This window comes from Myodes glareolus, chromosome 18 (genome assembly GCF_982192425.1).
Source record: "Myodes glareolus chromosome 18, mMyoGla1.1, whole genome shotgun sequence".
Classification (NCBI taxonomy): domain Eukaryota; kingdom Metazoa; phylum Chordata; class Mammalia; order Rodentia; family Cricetidae; genus Myodes; species Myodes glareolus.
This window is the reverse complement of record NC_142043.1, coordinates 68979862-68997623: the sequence shown is the minus strand read 5'-3', so window position 1 is coordinate 68997623 and position 17762 is coordinate 68979862. Positions and strand designations below refer to the sequence as shown.

Sequence of the window (17762 nt, the reverse complement as noted above, 5' to 3'; positions counted from 1 at the left end):
TTAAACATTTCTAAATACAGAAGCACAACCTTCTCAGTCTGTATAATGTTATTGTATGTATGTTTTTAGGAATGACCACTGGGGATTGGATAGCAAGTTGGTGTGCTCCTCCCTGAGGAAGAATATTTCTCCCACCCTCAGCATTCCTCAGTTGCCTGTGGTTCCTGCCTAGGGCCACAGCTTCTGGGCTACCCCTGTCACACACTCTTGGTCAAGGCAAGAGTCCCTGCTCAGTTAGGGCTGGTGCTGCTGCTGGTCCCACAGCTCCAGGGACAATGATCCATTTAGGTATAAACTCGAGAACAGAACAATCCTGTTACTGGCCATCCAGGTGGGACTGGTGTCGGTGTCCAGATTCAGGTCACCTCCCCAGAGATCAACATCTAACAGATGTATTTTGGTCAGCCAGGTGTGCCCCTCTCTGATCCCACAGCTGTCCTACCTGGAGCTGGAAGCCAGTGCTCAGCAGCTCAGAAGACACCACTCCTTCCATTCCTCATGCTCTTGATTCTCCCATAAGCACAGCAGAAAGAGCAGGAAATCTCCCTCAGTGCTGACCTGTGCTGAACCAGGGGATCCACAGAGGGAAAACAGACACTGTCCTCCACTTTGGAGCTTAAATTGTGAGAGTGAGGAACAAATAGGAAAGGGGGTGGAGTTCCAGTAACAGGAAGACTTGAGTGACAGGAGGGGACAGAGAAGACCTCTGGGGAGTGACAGGGAAGATGTGTCACAGATGGAGCCAGAAGAAGAGGGTGGGACTGTCGGTGTCAGGGGAGGGGGAGGGGGCGCATCTCAGCTGAGACAACACCTCCTGCCAACAATGAGTTCATGAGCAACAGTGCACAGGGGGTGAGGGCAGCAGGGGGAGATGAGAGTGGGACCAAGAGGAGCCCCTCGGAAGCCTTGGGGTTGATGGGAATTTATGGAAACTACTGAAGAAGTTTCTGGAAATGAAAACCATGATCCCAACATTGATCCACAGTTTCTTATCTAAATTACAGATCCAGAGAATGCACAAACCAAATCTTTTAAAAATAAGATGCCAAATGTGACTTCAGGGGCAGGTAGGGTGTCAGTCAGTCATGTGATCTTCTGTAGTTTCAATAGAGATGGGGCGAAACGCATCAGATTTATAGTATTTCTTTTCATTCTTAACCTAGCTCAGACAGATGGAAGTCTGTTAACAGAAAAATGAAGTTCAGTGCATTGTGAAGGACAACACCTGTGATGGTCATCACTGTTCAGGGCAGTGAGAGAGAGTTTCAGAGATGGAGTTACTCGTCTCTGTATTTTGAGATGTCACTGATGATAGTGAGGGGAATGGGTTTGATCGATATGAAAAGAAAAATAGAGGAAAAACAACAGATTCAGAAGTCATAAGAATAGATTTTTGTGAGGGAGATGGAGAGATGGTTCAGCACTGGCTGCTCTTCCAGAGGTCCTGAGATCAATCCCAGCATCAACTTGTGGCTCACAACCATCTCTGGTGGGATCTGATGCCCTCTGCTGGCAGAAAGGTGTACCTGCAGATAGAGCACTTATACATTAAATAAATAAATAAATAAATAAATATTTGAAAAATAGTTTGTGTGCAGGATGATTATGCAAATGCAGGAACCTTAACTGTGGAGTGTGACAATGAGGGGAGAGACAGCCTGGAAACTTCTATGTCCTTTGATGCTTGAGATGATAGCACTTAGAGAGAGGAAGCACACAGTGAGCAGCAGGCCCTATTGTTCTACAGGGCCGTCCCTGCCAAGACCTTAACAGCTCTATAGACACCATCCTTACTGCCACATTTTCATCAGTTAAACCACAGAGGGTGCAGATGGCTCAGCCACAGTCCCAGAGTTTGGGGAATAACCCCATCTTTTCTATCCCACATGCAAAACCCAGACTTTCCCCAGATTTTCTTGTGTGTGGTGTAGATTTCAGTCGTGAAACTAGAAGTGGATCACAAGATGCAAAGAGGAGTCAGGTTCTTTCCATCGGCTCAGAGTAGAGAATGTAGGAGAAAATGAAACAGAGATAGATTCAAATCACAAACATCAAATGGGATCTAACCTGCCCCAGGGTCTCAGAAGAGGCCTCACAGACGTTGAAACAGCTCACACAGCCCAGCATCTCTAAGGCTGCCTTAGCTGCCCTGTGTTCCCAAGGAGAAAGGGAACTAACCCACTAGCCAGCAGGGTCCCCATGTGGGAACAGGCTGCACAGACACGGGAGTCAGGGAGAGAGAAAGACAGAGCTCTGGGCTCAGTCTTCCAGGAGGCCTCATGGCTGCAGAGGATGCACACAGATTATCCCCTGGATGCCCGCCCTGTTCCCCTGACTCTGTGACAGTTTCAGAGAAACCTTTGATTACTTCAATATTTGACTGTTTTTTAACTTAAGAAAAAAACAGAAACATACTTACAAAGTAGAATACAAACACACACATGAAGTTCTATTTTTAAAGAGAAACCTCTTTGTCTGCTATAGCTCAACACAATGAGGACAAGCCCTGTGCAGGGTTGATTTAAATCATGATTACCAATCCTCTCCAGGCCCTGAGGACTATAACACAAGGCTGGAGATGCTCCAGGAAGAAACTGGAAAGCAATGGCTGATACGTGGGGCCTCTCACACAGATCTGAGAGCACAGGCATCCACACTCCTCTTTGGGGAAACAGTTTGGATTTCATGAGAGGACTGTGGTCGGTCATAGAAATATCAATAGATTCAAGGGTCTTGACCTGGACAGTGAGAAGTCGGTCCCTCCCCCCCACCCCCCAGCAGCTCAGCACCTGAGGTGTGCACTTACATCGGGGGTCCCTGACCAAAGCCATGGAAGAGCTCAGCACCATCAGTGTCAGGACCACAGCTGTCACCCAGGGGCCTCTGAGGTGCCACAGTTTCATCATGCTGAAGGAGAGGAAAGACCAGAATAGGAGGAGCAGACAAGAATTCACAGAAGAAACCATGTCCTCTCTTTACCCATTGCTAGAATAGTTAAGAACCAGGGGAATCACTGCTTTGATGCAGCCTGGGTAAAGTCAGTGTAATTAGCCAATCATCAGCAGGGCAGACTAGCATCATCAGTTGCTGGCTGGAGATTCAGTAAGAGGGTCCCCTTTTGAAACTTGCAATTCCCCCCATTAAAAGATGGAAAGAGCATGAGGAGAGAAGGGATTGGGAACTGGGATTGCTGTGTAAAAGGAGAAAAGAATGTTTTGGGGTTTTTGTTTTTTAAAAGTAATTAAGTAAATAATTGCTGACCTGGTGCACAGTCCTGTAAGATGTGTTCATCTCTGCAGGTGTCAGCTAGAGTCGGCGCTCCTCTTCTTGATGTCATTGACTCAAATTCTCTGGTGTTTTATATCCTTTAGCACAACACACTGAGGTCAGATCCAGAATTGCTGTGGATGCTCAGGGAGGGAGCGGGAATTCTCACAGCTGTGAGGATTAATAGAATAACAGGAAGTGTTTAGGTTTCCTTTCCCATCTAGATCTCTCATCAGCTGTGCCATGGCAAAGTGCCTGACCAATCTGAGTCAAAATAATCACATAGAAACTATATTATTTAAATCATTGCTTGCCCAGTCACTTAAGTGTATTGATGACTGGCTTTTATACCTTAAATTAAGCCATTTCTATTAATCGTTGTATCGCCAGGTGACTGTGGCTTACCGGCAAGGGTCTGGTGTGTCTGTCTCCTGTCAGCAGCTACATGGCTTCTCCCTGACTCCTCTTACTCTCTCTCTGTCTCTCTCTGTCTCTACATATAAATATCTTCCAGTCTGGCTATATACTGCTAAACCATTGGCTGAAAGAAGCTTCTTTGTTAACCCAAAAAAGCAATACATATACAGGATTTCCCACACCATTTCCCCTCTCCTGTGGTGTAGGAGGTTCTTCTGTTTGTGTGTTGCTTTCATTGGTTGAATAAAGAGACTGCCTTGGCCTTTTGATAAGGCAGTCCTTAGGTGGGCGGAGTAGACAAAACAGAATACTGGGAAGAAGGGAAGTGTGGCAGACACTATGATTCTCCTGCCTGAGACTGACACTGGTTAGGATCTTTCCTGGTAAGCCATTACCTCGTGGTGGCATACAGATTATTAGAAATGGGTTCAATCAGAATGTGAGAGTTAGCCAATAAGAGGCTAGAACTAATGGGCCAGGCAGTGTTTTAACTAATACAGACCTCCGTGTGATTATTTCAGGCATAAGCTAGCCAGGTGGCTGGAACGACAAGCAGCCTGCCGGGCCAGGTGTAAGCCTGTCGGGCGGCAGGATGCAACCCGCTCCCCCTACAACAGTCCTGTTTAAATATAAAGGAAGCTTTTAACTTTAACAAAGTAAAATTACATATAATGAAATAATTATCAATCAAGAATCACAGTTACAATATTTATATCTACTTTATCTTTTATCATAACTAAGGAAAACTATAATCATAACTATCTATTATTCTACTTCGTCAAAGACCTCAGAAGGTTAAAATATTACCTAAGTAAACAGGAAGTACATTGTAAGCAACTTCCAAAACTCTAGAATTGACAGAGACATCTCGCTGCCTGGATAATCACTCAAAGTTCTTCTGTAGCATTGGGACATCCATCTTCAGCCTATAGGCCCATAGTATCTGGCAGACTTTCCCATGGAGCAAGGAATGTCAAAGACAGTTCCGTCGATATTGGCAGTATGCCAGGCACTTTCTTCTGTGTCCTGCAGAATGTCTGAGAGACTCTTTCATGAAGCAGGAACCCTGAAGGACTGTCTCACCTTCTTTAGGCAAGTCCAGCAGTCATTTTTCTGTGGGTCCTGTAAGTCCAGTGAAGCAGTTCAGGCAAGAGGAGTTTCTTGCCCAAATGGCTTACAAACTCCATAAGCAGCTTCTTTGAGCCCAACATCCTCTTGAAGTACGTTGGTGCTGTCAGGAACAGATAAGTCTCATTGTCATGAAAAGTGCTAAGTTTTTAAACATGTTAAACGCCATATTTTGTAGGTATTTGAAAGGCATGAAGATTATCTCTCTAACTGAAATATATCTCTATATAGATAGAAAACCTAACTAACATGACTACAAACTTGACTATTATAGATGACTATTTATTAACCTATATATCTTAATTATATATTACATTTTTAAATGAGCTGCCCAAACACCATGCCTTAATGAAGAGCAGAAATATACATATAAAAATTGACCTAAAGTTTGTATAAATAGAGCAAGAGTCATACCAATGCAAACTTCTATAGCATATCTTTTTTAAATTTAAATGAAAATTTATAAATAATATTTGGGAATTTGGAAATCTCTCCAAACTGCTTCCTGCTTTTGTTGTGTGAAGTAAATTTTGGGGCATGCTCATGGCAACCTTTTTGGGAATCTTGGTCCATCAAACCTCATTAGTCTAGCAGGAATCCATAGGTTCCCATCCTCTGGGGATACAAAGAAGAACTTCTTTTCCAAACCAACAAATCCTTAGACCTGTTGTGCCAAGATTACAACCCCCAGAGACCACCAGAAAGGCCCAGACTGTAATAAGCAGGGTTTATTTAGTGTAATACGAACTAGTTTGGAACTAATCTCCAACCCCTCTGCAGTGAGGTAGAGAGGAGTTAGAGCTTCTCTGTGGGGTTAATCTTTTAAAGGTGTAACACAAAGAGGCCTTTTGAAGCTGCTTTGCCATGGGCACAATGTCTTTTGCTCTGTCCCACCCTGCTGTGCCAGTGAATTCTTTGTTCTTAGAGCAAGGCCACCCTGTTCCTGAGTCAGGCCATCTTTATCAGCCTGTACCAGGTGTCTGGGCATAATTTCTTGGGTGGGAGGGAGGAAGGTCACTATATTCTGGGAACAAGCTAGTCTGGGTTTCTACTTTTAAAATATTCTGCTAGGAAATTTATTCTTGGCCCTTTGAGAATAAGGGTTGAGGGTCTCACAAGACCCAAGTATTGGTTTAGCATAGCAGTCCATACAATAAAATGTCTCTCTGTACTTAGCACATTCACAGTCAATAAATTTAAAGAAAATGCAACAATTTATCTAATCCAGACTCTGTGTATTTTCCATCTTTATGTGGCTTATTTTTCTTTACTCCTTTTATCTATGACTGTCTGTACTCTGTCTCTTTACTCCTTTTATCTATGACTGTCTGTACTCTGTCTCTTTACTCCTTTTATCGATGACTGTCTGTACTCTGTCTCTTTACTCCTTTTATCGATGACTGTCTGTACTCTGTCTCTTTCCTCCTTTTATCTATGACTGTCTGTACTCTGTCTCTTTCCTCCTTTTATCTATGACTGTCTGTACTCTGTCTCTTTCCTCTTTTTATCGATGACTGTCTGTACTCTGACTCTTTACTCCTTTTATCTATGACTGTCTGTACTCTGTCTCTTTCCTCCTTTTATCTATGACTGTCTGTACTCTGTCTCTTTACTCCTTTTATCGATGACTGTCTGTACTCTGTCTCTTTACTCCTTTTATCGATGACTGTCTGTACTCTGTCTCTTTACTCCTTTTATCTATGACTGTCTGTACTCTGTCTCTTTACTCCTTTTATCTATGACTGTCTGTACTCTGTTTCTTTATTCCTTTTATCTATGACTATCTGTACTCTGTCTCTTTACTCCTTTTATCTATGACTGTCTGTACTCTGTCTCTTTACTCCTTTTATCTATGACTATCTGTACTCTGTCTCTTTACTCCTTTTATCTATGACTGTCTGTACTCTGTCTCTTTACTCCTTTATCTATGACTGTCTGTACTCTGTCTCTTTACTCCTTTATCTATGACTGTCTGTACTCTGTCTCTTTACTCCTTTTATCGATGACTCTCTGTACTCTGTCTCTTTACAGCTTTATCTATGACTCTCTGTACTCTGTCTCTTTACAGCTTTATCTATGACTATCTGTACTCTGTCTCTTTCAGAATGTTGTTTTACTCTCTATATTCTTCTTCTTCTCTCTCCCAAGTCTTGTACATTTATCCAACACTGTAAACCATTTAGAGGTCTTTTTCTAATTCTGTAGTTATTGTGTATGTGCAATTATTTTCTTACCAGAAGTGTCTTTTTTGGTATGCTAACCAAGCTTCGCTTTTGCCTTTTAACTGTTCTCAGTCCAAATGGTGGAGATCTGTTCACTTCCTCTGAGGCTATCAGGTGGAAGCTGTCTTTGCCACCTCAGCTCTGGTAACTAGTTGGCCCATGCTGCATCAAATAACTTGCAGCTTGCTGCCCACAAACCCCATTCAAGAGCTTTGCCTCCCTAAAGAGTCAGAGTTAGTCATGGCAGCATGGAATAACAAGCTACCATTTTGAAATAATGTGGTTTTTGTTTGTTTATTTGTTTGTTTTGCTACCACTAAATCAGGAAGACCTCTTTTCAGGAATTATGGCACGCTGCCAGTAAACACAGCCCATCTGAAAAAAGAATGTGGCTAAACTTTGTTTTCTTGTGTCTAGAATTCCTTTCCAAGATCTCTCAAGTTTTTAAGTGGATTTAGCTGACCACATTGGTTCCAATTTGTTACAGAGGCTGTTCATTCATTCCCAGATGCTCTGACATGAAATAATTATACAAAACTGTATTAATTAAATCACTGCTTGGCCAATCAATTAAGTGTAATTCTAACTAGCTCTTACATCTTAAATTAATCCATTTCTATTACTCTGTGTATCTCCATGTGGCTGCGGCTTACCAGCAAGCTTCTGGTATGTCTGCCTCCTGTAGGCAGCTACATGGCTTCTTACCGACTTCACCTAATATATCCAGCCTGGCTATATTCTATTAAGTCACTGATTGAAGGCAGCTTCTTTATTAATCAATAAAAGCAACACATAGACAGAAGAACTCCCCACACCAGCTGTGGATACTCAGGGAGCATACAAGGAAGAATCAGGTTTCCTTTGCCATCAAGATCTCCTGTCATCTGTGTCATGTCAAAGTGCCAACCTCCTTAGAGCTCAGAGCTTACACTGGGCAGATTATGTACTAGGGGTTGGACGTATGACCTGTTGCATGGCAGGCAAGTGCCTGCCAAGGAGCTCCAGCCCCAAACCTCTCTTCATTTTGAGTCAGGATTCATTAGTTGGTAGGTTAGCCTTGAACTTGTGACCTTCCTGCCCTTACCTCTGTGCTAGTTGAGATCACAGACTTGTGCTAAGAGGCTCAGGTGAGAAAATTATTAATGCTTTACCTTTTATTACATGTGTTTATCTAGCATGTCTTTATGTGAGTGTGTCTCACATGTCACAGCATGCCTATCACAGCATCATACAGAGTCAAACTCAACTTTCAGCATGAGTCCTCTCCACGAGGGACCTGGGGCTTGAACTCAGCTCATCAGGCTTGTCAGCAGACACTTCTCCTGCCGAGCCACTGCAGTAGCCACTGACTAATGGTCATACTGAATTACTGTCCTGTAATTCCACGTTGTATGGACACTGTAGAAACTGATCAACCTGGGGTTGGGAAATGGCAAAGTTGGAGGCACATGTTATATGGACATGAGGACATAAGTAGGGGTACCCAGCATCCACATGGAAAACAGGCAGATTGTCCTCTTCCAGTCCCAGCACTTGAATGACTGAGACAGGTTGATCCTCAGGGCTCAGTGGCCTGCTAGTCAAAAAGCTCTAAAAGTCAAAAAGTCTCTGTGATAGACCCTGTTTTAAGAGAATGAGGTTCTTCGTAACTGAGAAATGACATCAGAGGCTGATTTTTAGCCTCCACATGCACACACATGTTTACCCGTCTGCACTAGTATACCAATAGACATTAATAAGTCTGTTGGCCTCATCTTTCCAATCCATCCTGTTAATTGAATCTCTGCAATGTTGTTTCATGTTATTAAAAAATAATAAATTATTTTCATATTTCCTTCATTTATTGTCAATCCCAGATGATGAGTAATTTTCTCACAACATGTATTTAATAGCAGTTATTCACATTGATGCCACTTTTCCTAAATAAAATTAATATATTTTTAATTATATCTAAGGAAAGCTAAAATTATAACGTTTAGTCTTCAACTCCATCAAAAACCCCAGAGGGTGAAATTTTACCTAATAACAGGGACATCAGGTTGCTTTGACAGTCATCTAACATTCATCGGGTAATGTTGGGTTATCCACCTCTGGCCTACAGGCCTAGAATGTCTGATAGAGTTTTCTGTGAAGCAGAGAATTTGGAAAGACTATTTTAACTTCTCTTGGCAAAGTTCAGCAGTCACATTTCTTGCATCTTGTTTGAAGCACAATTAATAAAATCTCAGAGACAAAAATTGGGATGCAACCTGAAATTAAAAAAAAACCACCAAAGCTGTCAGCCACTGGCTCTTACCTCCCACTCAGTCTGAAAATGGCAATTCTACCTCAAAGAATCACAGAATGAGATTGTGACTGCGCCTGTCTTCTTCTGTTTTATAATCTTTTCTAGTTCTAGGATTAAGGGCATGCACCATTACCACCTGGTTTCAATAGCAAGCTAGTGTGGCTACTGGGATTAAAGGTGTGTCTTATTGCTGCCTGGTCTATGAGGCTGGCAAGTATAGTTGTTTTACTTTTCTTATCCTCAGGCAAGTTTTGTTTGGTGCAGTAGAATTGTCTGTATTCTGTCAATTGTATATTTTAATAAAATGCTGATTGCCCAGGCAGGAAGTATAGGTGGGAAAACCAGACAGGAAGTAGAGGTGGAGCAAAGAGAATGGGAGTATTCTAGGAAGCAGGAAGCTCCCTCTCCAGTTCTGCCCAGACCACCAGAGAGGAAAGATGTAAGCTGCCCTGCTGGAAAAGGTACTGAGCCATGTGCTAACGTAGATAAGGATAATCGGGTAACATAAGTTATAAGAGCTAATAAGTAGTCTGACCTAATGGGCCAATCAGTTTATAATCTTATGGAGTCCTGTGTGTAATTTTCTTTGGGGCTTGAGGGTTGTGGGGCACTGGGCGGGACAGAAACCCCAACAAGCCGGCCCCTCATGTTACATTTGTTTACTAAAATACATATAAAATGCCACTGAACCTGTTGCTCCAGTTTGGACAGTAACTGTCAACAATTGTGGCAATGGTAGTTTCTTTGCCCACATGCCTAGTTTTTACCATAAAAGAAGCATTCTATATGGAGTTTCTTCAATGCCCATCATTTTCTTTGAAGTAATTAGTGCCACCAGAACAGATATATCTCACTGATGAGAATAGTCTAAGTTCTTAAAACATTTTCAATACCATATTCTGTAGGTCTTTGAAGTGTTTGAAGATTACCTGGGTATCTGAAATATTTGTATACCTTGAAAACCTAACTAGTGTGACTATAGTTGTTATTATAGATGACCATTAATTTGTATTTCTTAATTATACATTTCATTTTTAAATGAGCTGCATAAACATACCATAAACATGAGTTGAAATATAAATACTGTAAAATCAAATTAACTTTAAATTTGTATCAACAAGCCAAAACCCATACCAATGTACAATATGTAAGATTAATACTTGTTTTTTATATTATATCAGATTAAATAATATACCCTCTTAATCTATCATTTCTATATCCCCTTTTTTTCTTTTCAGAACAAAATCCCTGAATCTCATCTCTTTTATTTATCTTTCTTCCTGACCACTACCAATAACAACTTGTAACCAAGCCCCTAAATGATGACAAACAATCATAATTTATTTGGGGGAATGTAGGTGTACTTCTTTAGATTACTTCCTATTTATTGGAGTCATAGATGATCTTTGGGGGACCCTCAGAAAATTCAGGATTATGGTCAAGTCCTCACTGGGATATTCTGTGAGGCTGGATCATCTCAGCCAGCAGTTTTGAATACGTTCTAGATGCAGAACTCAGAAGAAATTGTAACAGACATACTATGAAACATTAAGTCACCTGGGCCATCCATTACCATAGGGGATTTTTCAGGGGGCTCTTCCTTGATCAAACATAATTTGTCTTAACCCCAAATGAACCCAGAGCCTCTCATTTCTAGTGGAAATGAAAATAGAGCCTCTTTCCCAAGTAATGTATCTTTTGACTTAAATTTTGAAGTCAAGATATTTTTAAAATATATAGGTTGGTTTAATCTAGCAGCTTTCATAATCAAATGTCTCTTAGCAATTATCATTCATTCTTTAGTAGTGAAAAATATAAAGACAAAAACTAGTTACACAAAGCATCTAGACTCTCTGTGTATTTTCTATCTTTATATAGCTTATTATGTTTTCTTTACTATATTCCTTTTAAGGACTTTATTTTAAAAATAGGTTTTAATCTAAGACTGTATATTTTCTTTTTTCTCTTTCCCAACCCTAGACATAATTTTTAAATACATGTTGACCCATTTGGAGACTCTTTTTCTGAATCTATCATTGCTACATTTCTGTATCCTTTTTTGATTAAATGAGCAAAAACACTACTGTGTAGCTTAGATCATGGCATGCTGGTGTTGGCTCCTTCCCTTCAGTTCCCTGAGAGGATAGTCTCATGGTAGATGCATGTTTATCTCCAGCTCTGGGAGCCACGTTTACTGCACCAATTCTGGGAAGTTTAGGGTTTTATGCCACCACCAAGTAGCATGCCACTGGCTTCTCATAAACACCATGTAAGTGTTTGGTAGTAGGGTCTCTTAAAAGAGCTGTTCAATTTTGCTACTAGTATCAAGACAGAAAGGTGTCTCCTAAAGGAGCCAAGTCTCTGTTCAGCTGAGACAGCACCTCCTGCCAACACTGAGTTCATGAGCAACAGTGTACAGGGGGTGAGGGCGGCAGGGGGAGATGAGAGTGGGACCAAGAGGAGCCCCTCGAAAGTCTTGGGGTTGATGGGAATTTCTGGAAACTACTGGAGAAGTTTCTGGAAATGAAAACCATGATCCCAACATTGACCCACAGTCTCTTATCTAAATTACAGATCCAGAGAATGCACAAACCAAATCTTTTAAAAATAAGATGCCATGTGTGACCCCCAGGGGCAGGTAGGGTGTCAGTCAGTCATGTGATCTTCTGTAGCTTCAATAGAGATGGGGCGAAATGCATCAGATTTATAGTATTTCTTTTCATTCTTAATCTTGCTCAGACAGATGGAGGTCTGTTAACAATGGCTCAAACACAGGTGAGCCCCAGACATCATCCACTCACCAAATGCGCAGAAAGATGAAATTCAGTGCATTGTGAGGACAACACCTGTTGTCATCACTGCTCACGGCTGTGTGAGAGAGTTTCAGAGACGGAGTTACTCGTCTCTGCATTTTGAGATGTCACTGATGATAGTGAGGGGAATGGGTTTGATCTATATTAAAAGAAATATGGAGGAAAAACAACAGATTCAGAAGCCATAAGAATGGATTTCTGTGAGGGGGATAGAGACACGGTTCAGCACCAGCTGTTCTTCCAGAGGTTCTGAGTTCGAGTCCCAGCATCAACTTGTGGCTCACAACTATCTCTGGTGGGATCTGATGCCCTCTGCTGGCATAAAGGTGTACATGCAGATAGAGCACTTATACATTAAATAAATAAATATTTAAAAAATAGTTTGTGTGCAGTATGATTATGCAAATGCAGGAACCTGGACTGTGAGTGTGACAATGAGGTGAGAGACAGCCTGGAAGATTCTGTATCATTTGATGTGTGACATGATAGCACTTAGAGAGAGGAAGCACACAGTGAGCAGCAGCCCCCAGTGCTCTACACGGCCTTCCCTACCAAGACCTAAACATCTCTATGGAAACCACCCTCTCTGCCACATTTTTACCAGTTAAAGCACAGAGTGCTCAGATGGCTCGTCCACAGTGCCAGTATTTGGGGTCACATCTTAGCAGTGTTAATAACCCCATTTTTTATATCCCATATGCAGACCCCAGACTTTGGTTTTCCTGTGTGTGGTGTATGTTTCAGTCATGAAACTAGAAGACGATCACAAGATGCAAAGAGGAGTCAGGTCCTTTCCATCGGCTCAGGATGGAGAATGTAGGAGAAAATGAAGTAGAGATAGATTCAAATCATAAACATAAAATGGGCTCTAAGCCGCCCCGGGGTCTCAGAAGAGGCCTCACAGGCTTTGAAGCAACTCACACAGCCCAGCATCTCTAAGGCTGCCTTAGCTGCCCTGTGTTCCCAAGGAGAAAGGGAACTAACCCACCAGTCAGCTGGGTCCCCATGCAGGAACAGGCTGCACAGACACTGGAGTCAGGGAGAGAGAAAGACAGAGCCCTGAGCTCAGTCTCCCAGGTGCCTAGGCAGTGACCTCGTGGCTGCAGAGGATGATGCACAGGGATCCTCCTGGGATGCTCACCCTGTTCCTGTGACTCTGTGACACTTCCAGAGAAACCTTTGATTACTTCATTATTTGACTGTTTTTTAACTTTAAAAACACACACACACAGAGAAACATACATACAAAGTAAAATACAAACACACACATGAAGTTCTATTTTTAAAGAGAAACCTCTTTTTCTGTCATAGCTCAACACAATGAGGACAAGCCCTGTGCAGGGGTTGATTTAAATCATGATTTCCAATCCTCTCCAGGCCCTGAGGACTATGACACAAGGCTGGAGATGCTCCAGGAAGAAACTTCAAAGCAATGGCTAATATGTGGGGCCTCTCACAGGGATCTAAGAGCACAGGCATCCGCGCTTCCATTTGGGGAAACAGTCTGGACTTCATGTGAGGACTATGGGCAGTCACAGAAAATGTCAGTAGATTCAAGGGACTTGACCTGGACAGTGAGAAGTCAGCCCCTCCCTCCCCCACCCCCAGCAGCTCAGCACCTGAGGTGCGCGCACTTACGTTGGGGGTCCCTGACCAAAGTCACGGGAGGGCTCAGCACCATCAGTGTCAGGACCACAGCTGTCACCCAGGGGCCTCTGGGGAGCCACAGTTGCATCATGCTATAGGAGAGGGGTGACTTGAATAGGAGGAGCAGACAAGCTCACACAGTAGAAACTGCCTAGTCTCTTTATTTATTGCAAGGACAGTAAGAACCAAAGAAATCACTTCTCTGCTTCTGATTGGGTAAAGTCAGTGTGAGTAGCCAATCAGCAGCGGAAGAGACCAGCATCATCAGTTGCTGGCTACAGATTCAGTAAGAGGGTCCCCTTCTGACACTTGTAATTCCCTCCAATAAAAGATGGAAGGAACATGAGGAGGGGAGGGACTGGGAAATGGGATTGGTATGTAAAACGAGAAAAAGGTGTTCCATTTTTTTTTAAAAGAATAAGTAAGTAAGTAAGTAAGTAAGTAAATGGAATTTTTTAAAAAGACACTCAACCTGATCTGGAGACCCAAACCTCCAACCCCAGCACTTGGGAGGCAGAGGCAGCTGGGTCTCTGAGTTGGAGGCCAGACTGCTCTAAATTGTAAAAGCCTGCCTCAAACAAACCAACAAACAAACAAAAATCAAACTAAGGATAGTTATTTTTTGAGGGGAGGAGGCAGGGTGTGGCTTGGTTGGTAGTTCATTTCCTGCCCCCCATCCCCGTGGACGTCCCCACATCTGTTGTATGTAACAGTGAGAACTGGCCTCAGTGGGTTGGCAATTTTTTGAAAAGTGAAAATGAAGTTGGGAGGGAGACATGTTGGAGAGTCTCAGGGGAAGCTGGAAGGAGGAGGTGGTGGAGAACAGGATCTAAATACATTGTATACATGTGTAACTTCTTCAAAGGGTAAATGTTTCCAAAGTATCATTTTATTTGCTATTTTAAATACTTGATCCAGTTGCAGGTGGAACATTAATCAGGCCACAGTGCTGAACCAGTTCTAAGATGGTCTGTCATTCATTCACCAGTCTGAGCACTGGGGAAGCATTCCCCTCTCCTTCATCTCTCAACAGGACTGTGGGACAATTTCGAGTTTGAAGCTTGTTGGAGCAAAAAAGGTGAAGGAAGATGGCTGCTACAGGATTTTTTTCAGTTTGATGGGAGACGTTCAAGAAGCTGAATAAATCTTGCTTTATAACGTTGATTAACTCTTTGTGTCTCTGTTTCTAACTGCCCACACTCCCTACCTTCACTTTAGCTTGATCTTCACCTCTCCCCCTCAGCCCTCCACTTTAGCAGATAGTTAAATCAAAGTCGACTTGCTCCCAGTCAGGGTAGAAGGGAGAGGGTAGAAGAGGTGAGGGAGAAAGGGAGGGTGTTGGTACCCAGGTTTCTCCCCTTTGCTCGAGGTGCTATGCGGGGCCGTTTTTCCTCTGACTTCCTGGTTTCTCTGCTCCGCTGCACCAGCCTGAGGGTTTAGCTTAGAGAGAACTGGGCCCTCTTTTGTTATGGTAATTCCACCTGCAAGCAAGGTTCCCACTGAAGCTGCTCTCTGACCTTGGACGCTGCCTGACTTCTTCCTTCCCTGTTCCGAATGGGAGGGGGCTGTTGTCCTTCTGCCCCATAGTATATATGCCCGACTTGTGCTTAATAAAGTTACCATTTACTCCTTTGGTGAATGAGCCTTGTCTCTCTGTGTGTCTGTTCAACCCTTAGGATATTTATCCATTCTCGTGGACTTGATTCAGGAGGCGCGCACCTGAATCAGGTGTGGGATTTCACAGAAAAGTGCAGGCAACAGGAGGGGAACAGAGAAAAAAATATAACTGAATGAAAACAATAAAAAAAAAGAAATTTTTATGTGTTCTGTTAGCAGGTAAATTTGTGTGATTGATTCTGTAATTTGACTGTTAGAACAGAGAGGGAATGTTATGGCTCTAAGGCCTCATGGTGTGGGGGGACGGAATAGTCATTCTGATGCCCATGCAGGAGAAGTCATGCTGCTGAGGGATTTGGGGAATGAATGCCATTTTGAAGGGAGAATCATGGTCTCACAAGATTTTTATAGATATGGCAGTGACTTTTCAAAAGACAAGTGGTCTCGTAGTTCTGCAAAACGGTTGCTCCATGTGGGCTTATAAGTATAGACTTCCTGTGGATCAACCTGTTGGTCTGTCAACTCGACATTCACTGTGTAGTTCTGTGGGACTCTGGAGTTGGACAATGGCTTCTAATATGACTTGTAAGGACAGGTGATCAAAACATATACATATATATATGAATATATAGAGCTGTCTTTGGAGTTGAACAATAGCTCTGTCTTTCTCTAAATCCAAGCATGTTGTTAAAAGAAAAATTCAGAGTTTCTGCTTCATGTCAAGAGCCATGTAGTATGGAATAGAAATAAGAAAAATTTTGAAAAAAAATCTTACTTTTCTTCAAACTTATTTTTGTCTCTATCATACCTTTCATTGAATATATATATATACATATATATATATATATATATTTGTATATGTCTATATAAATAATGTTTAAGTTTTCCACAATGAACAATGAATTTTCCTGCAGTAATCTTTGAATTTTCCAGGAAGAAGATGGAGCCACACAAGAACTCCACCTGATTGATATGAAGTCATGATGCTGATAGTGCTACTATAAGACCTGTTTTTGGTACCAGCTGCTCAACATGGTTCCAACTTGGTTAGCTGAAATGGTACACATTTTTACAATGTTCTGGCCAGAACTCAAATAGGAACCTCAGGAAAACCTTATCGAATACTCAGAGACTACTTGCAATTATACCAGATTGTAATCTTGGAACTTAACCATCATTTTACTCTCACAGGGTCCCTTAGAAAGAACATCACCCCCATGACAGCTGGAAGGAATTATAGAAGATGATGTCCTCTCTCCCAATCAAGTTTCTCCTCAGTGTTAGGGACATCATTTAGGGGTTGATTATAATTGGTATAGGGTTGGGGGTTGGGAGGTAATTATGTAGGCTCAGGGATCTCTTTGTAAAAAAAGGGGGGGAGGAATTGGATGGGATAATTGATTAGTGTGAGCTTACTCACATTAATAATAATAGTGAGTAATAAGCTATCACTGAGCTATTATTTAAAGGCAATTTACATTGGTATAGATTCTTGTACATTGATACAAACTTAAATTATATTGAATATGTTTCTATTTTTGCCCACAATATTGTTATTTTGTCATATTGTATGCATGCTTGCTTCTACCTCTGCTTAAAACATTTTTGAATATTTATAAAATTTTAGGGTATATTTATCATATTGCAATATATGTTTCTACCTCTGATCAAGATATTCATACATTGCTTACATTTTGAGGTCATCGTCCTCATTTGTTGCACAGTTGTTTAAAAATTGTTTAATATTCTAATATGAAGTCTTAGTCTTTAAGTTATATAGGTATTAAAAATTATAGATCAATAGTCATCTATGTTTGCCATACTTAGACTAATCAGGTTCTTTAGATACATAAAGATTGTATTCTGCATAGATAGGTAATCTTCAATCACTCCAAAGAGCTGTAGAATATGGCATTTAAATAACTTAGGGTTCTGTTGACGTGAGACACGATTGCTTCTGGCAGCACTGATCTATTTCCATGGGAATGTTGAGCACCAAAGATACTCTACTTGGAGCTTGTTTTCTTCTTTGCAAATCTGGCCTTTGGGCAAGGAACTGCCCGTACATTGACCGCTGACAAAATGCACATGTCCAGACAGGACAAGTAGGATACAAGAAAAGAGACTGTCAGATCTTGCCAAGACAGGGTAAGACAGATTTGAAAAATTTCTTGCCCCTGAAAATGGTCTGTCAGTTACTCTAGGCCTTAGCCAAAGTTGCTTCTCCAACATTGAAAATGAGACTTTGGGTGATTGTCCAGGTGCCAGTTGTCTCTGTCATTTGTTGCACATTTCGAAGTTGCTTGATTACACTTCCTGTTTACTCAAGTAATATAATTTCCCTTCTCAGATCTTCGATGCAGT

At 41.8% G+C, this 17762-nt stretch overlaps 1 protein-coding gene across 5 annotated transcripts in view; it reads right to left on the bottom strand.

Annotated features, from left to right (window-relative positions):
• Positions 1-13941, bottom strand: part of LOC148119209 (H-2 class II histocompatibility antigen, E-S beta chain-like) — a 22276-nt gene extending 8335 nt beyond the window's left edge. The window contains exon 1 of one of the 5 annotated variants that reach the window (XM_087898450.1): positions 13773-13941. In XM_087898450.1, the coding sequence (XP_087754576.1) occupies positions 13773-13872 (100 nt within the window). In that variant the 5' untranslated portion in view covers positions 13873-13941. Of the gene's footprint in view, positions 1-2806; positions 2970-13772 lie in introns of those variants that run through there. The other 4 variants (XM_087898453.1, XM_087898449.1, XM_087898452.1 and 1 more) reach the window with 4 other exon arrangements.
• Between the last annotated feature and the right edge of the window lie 3821 nt (positions 13942-17762).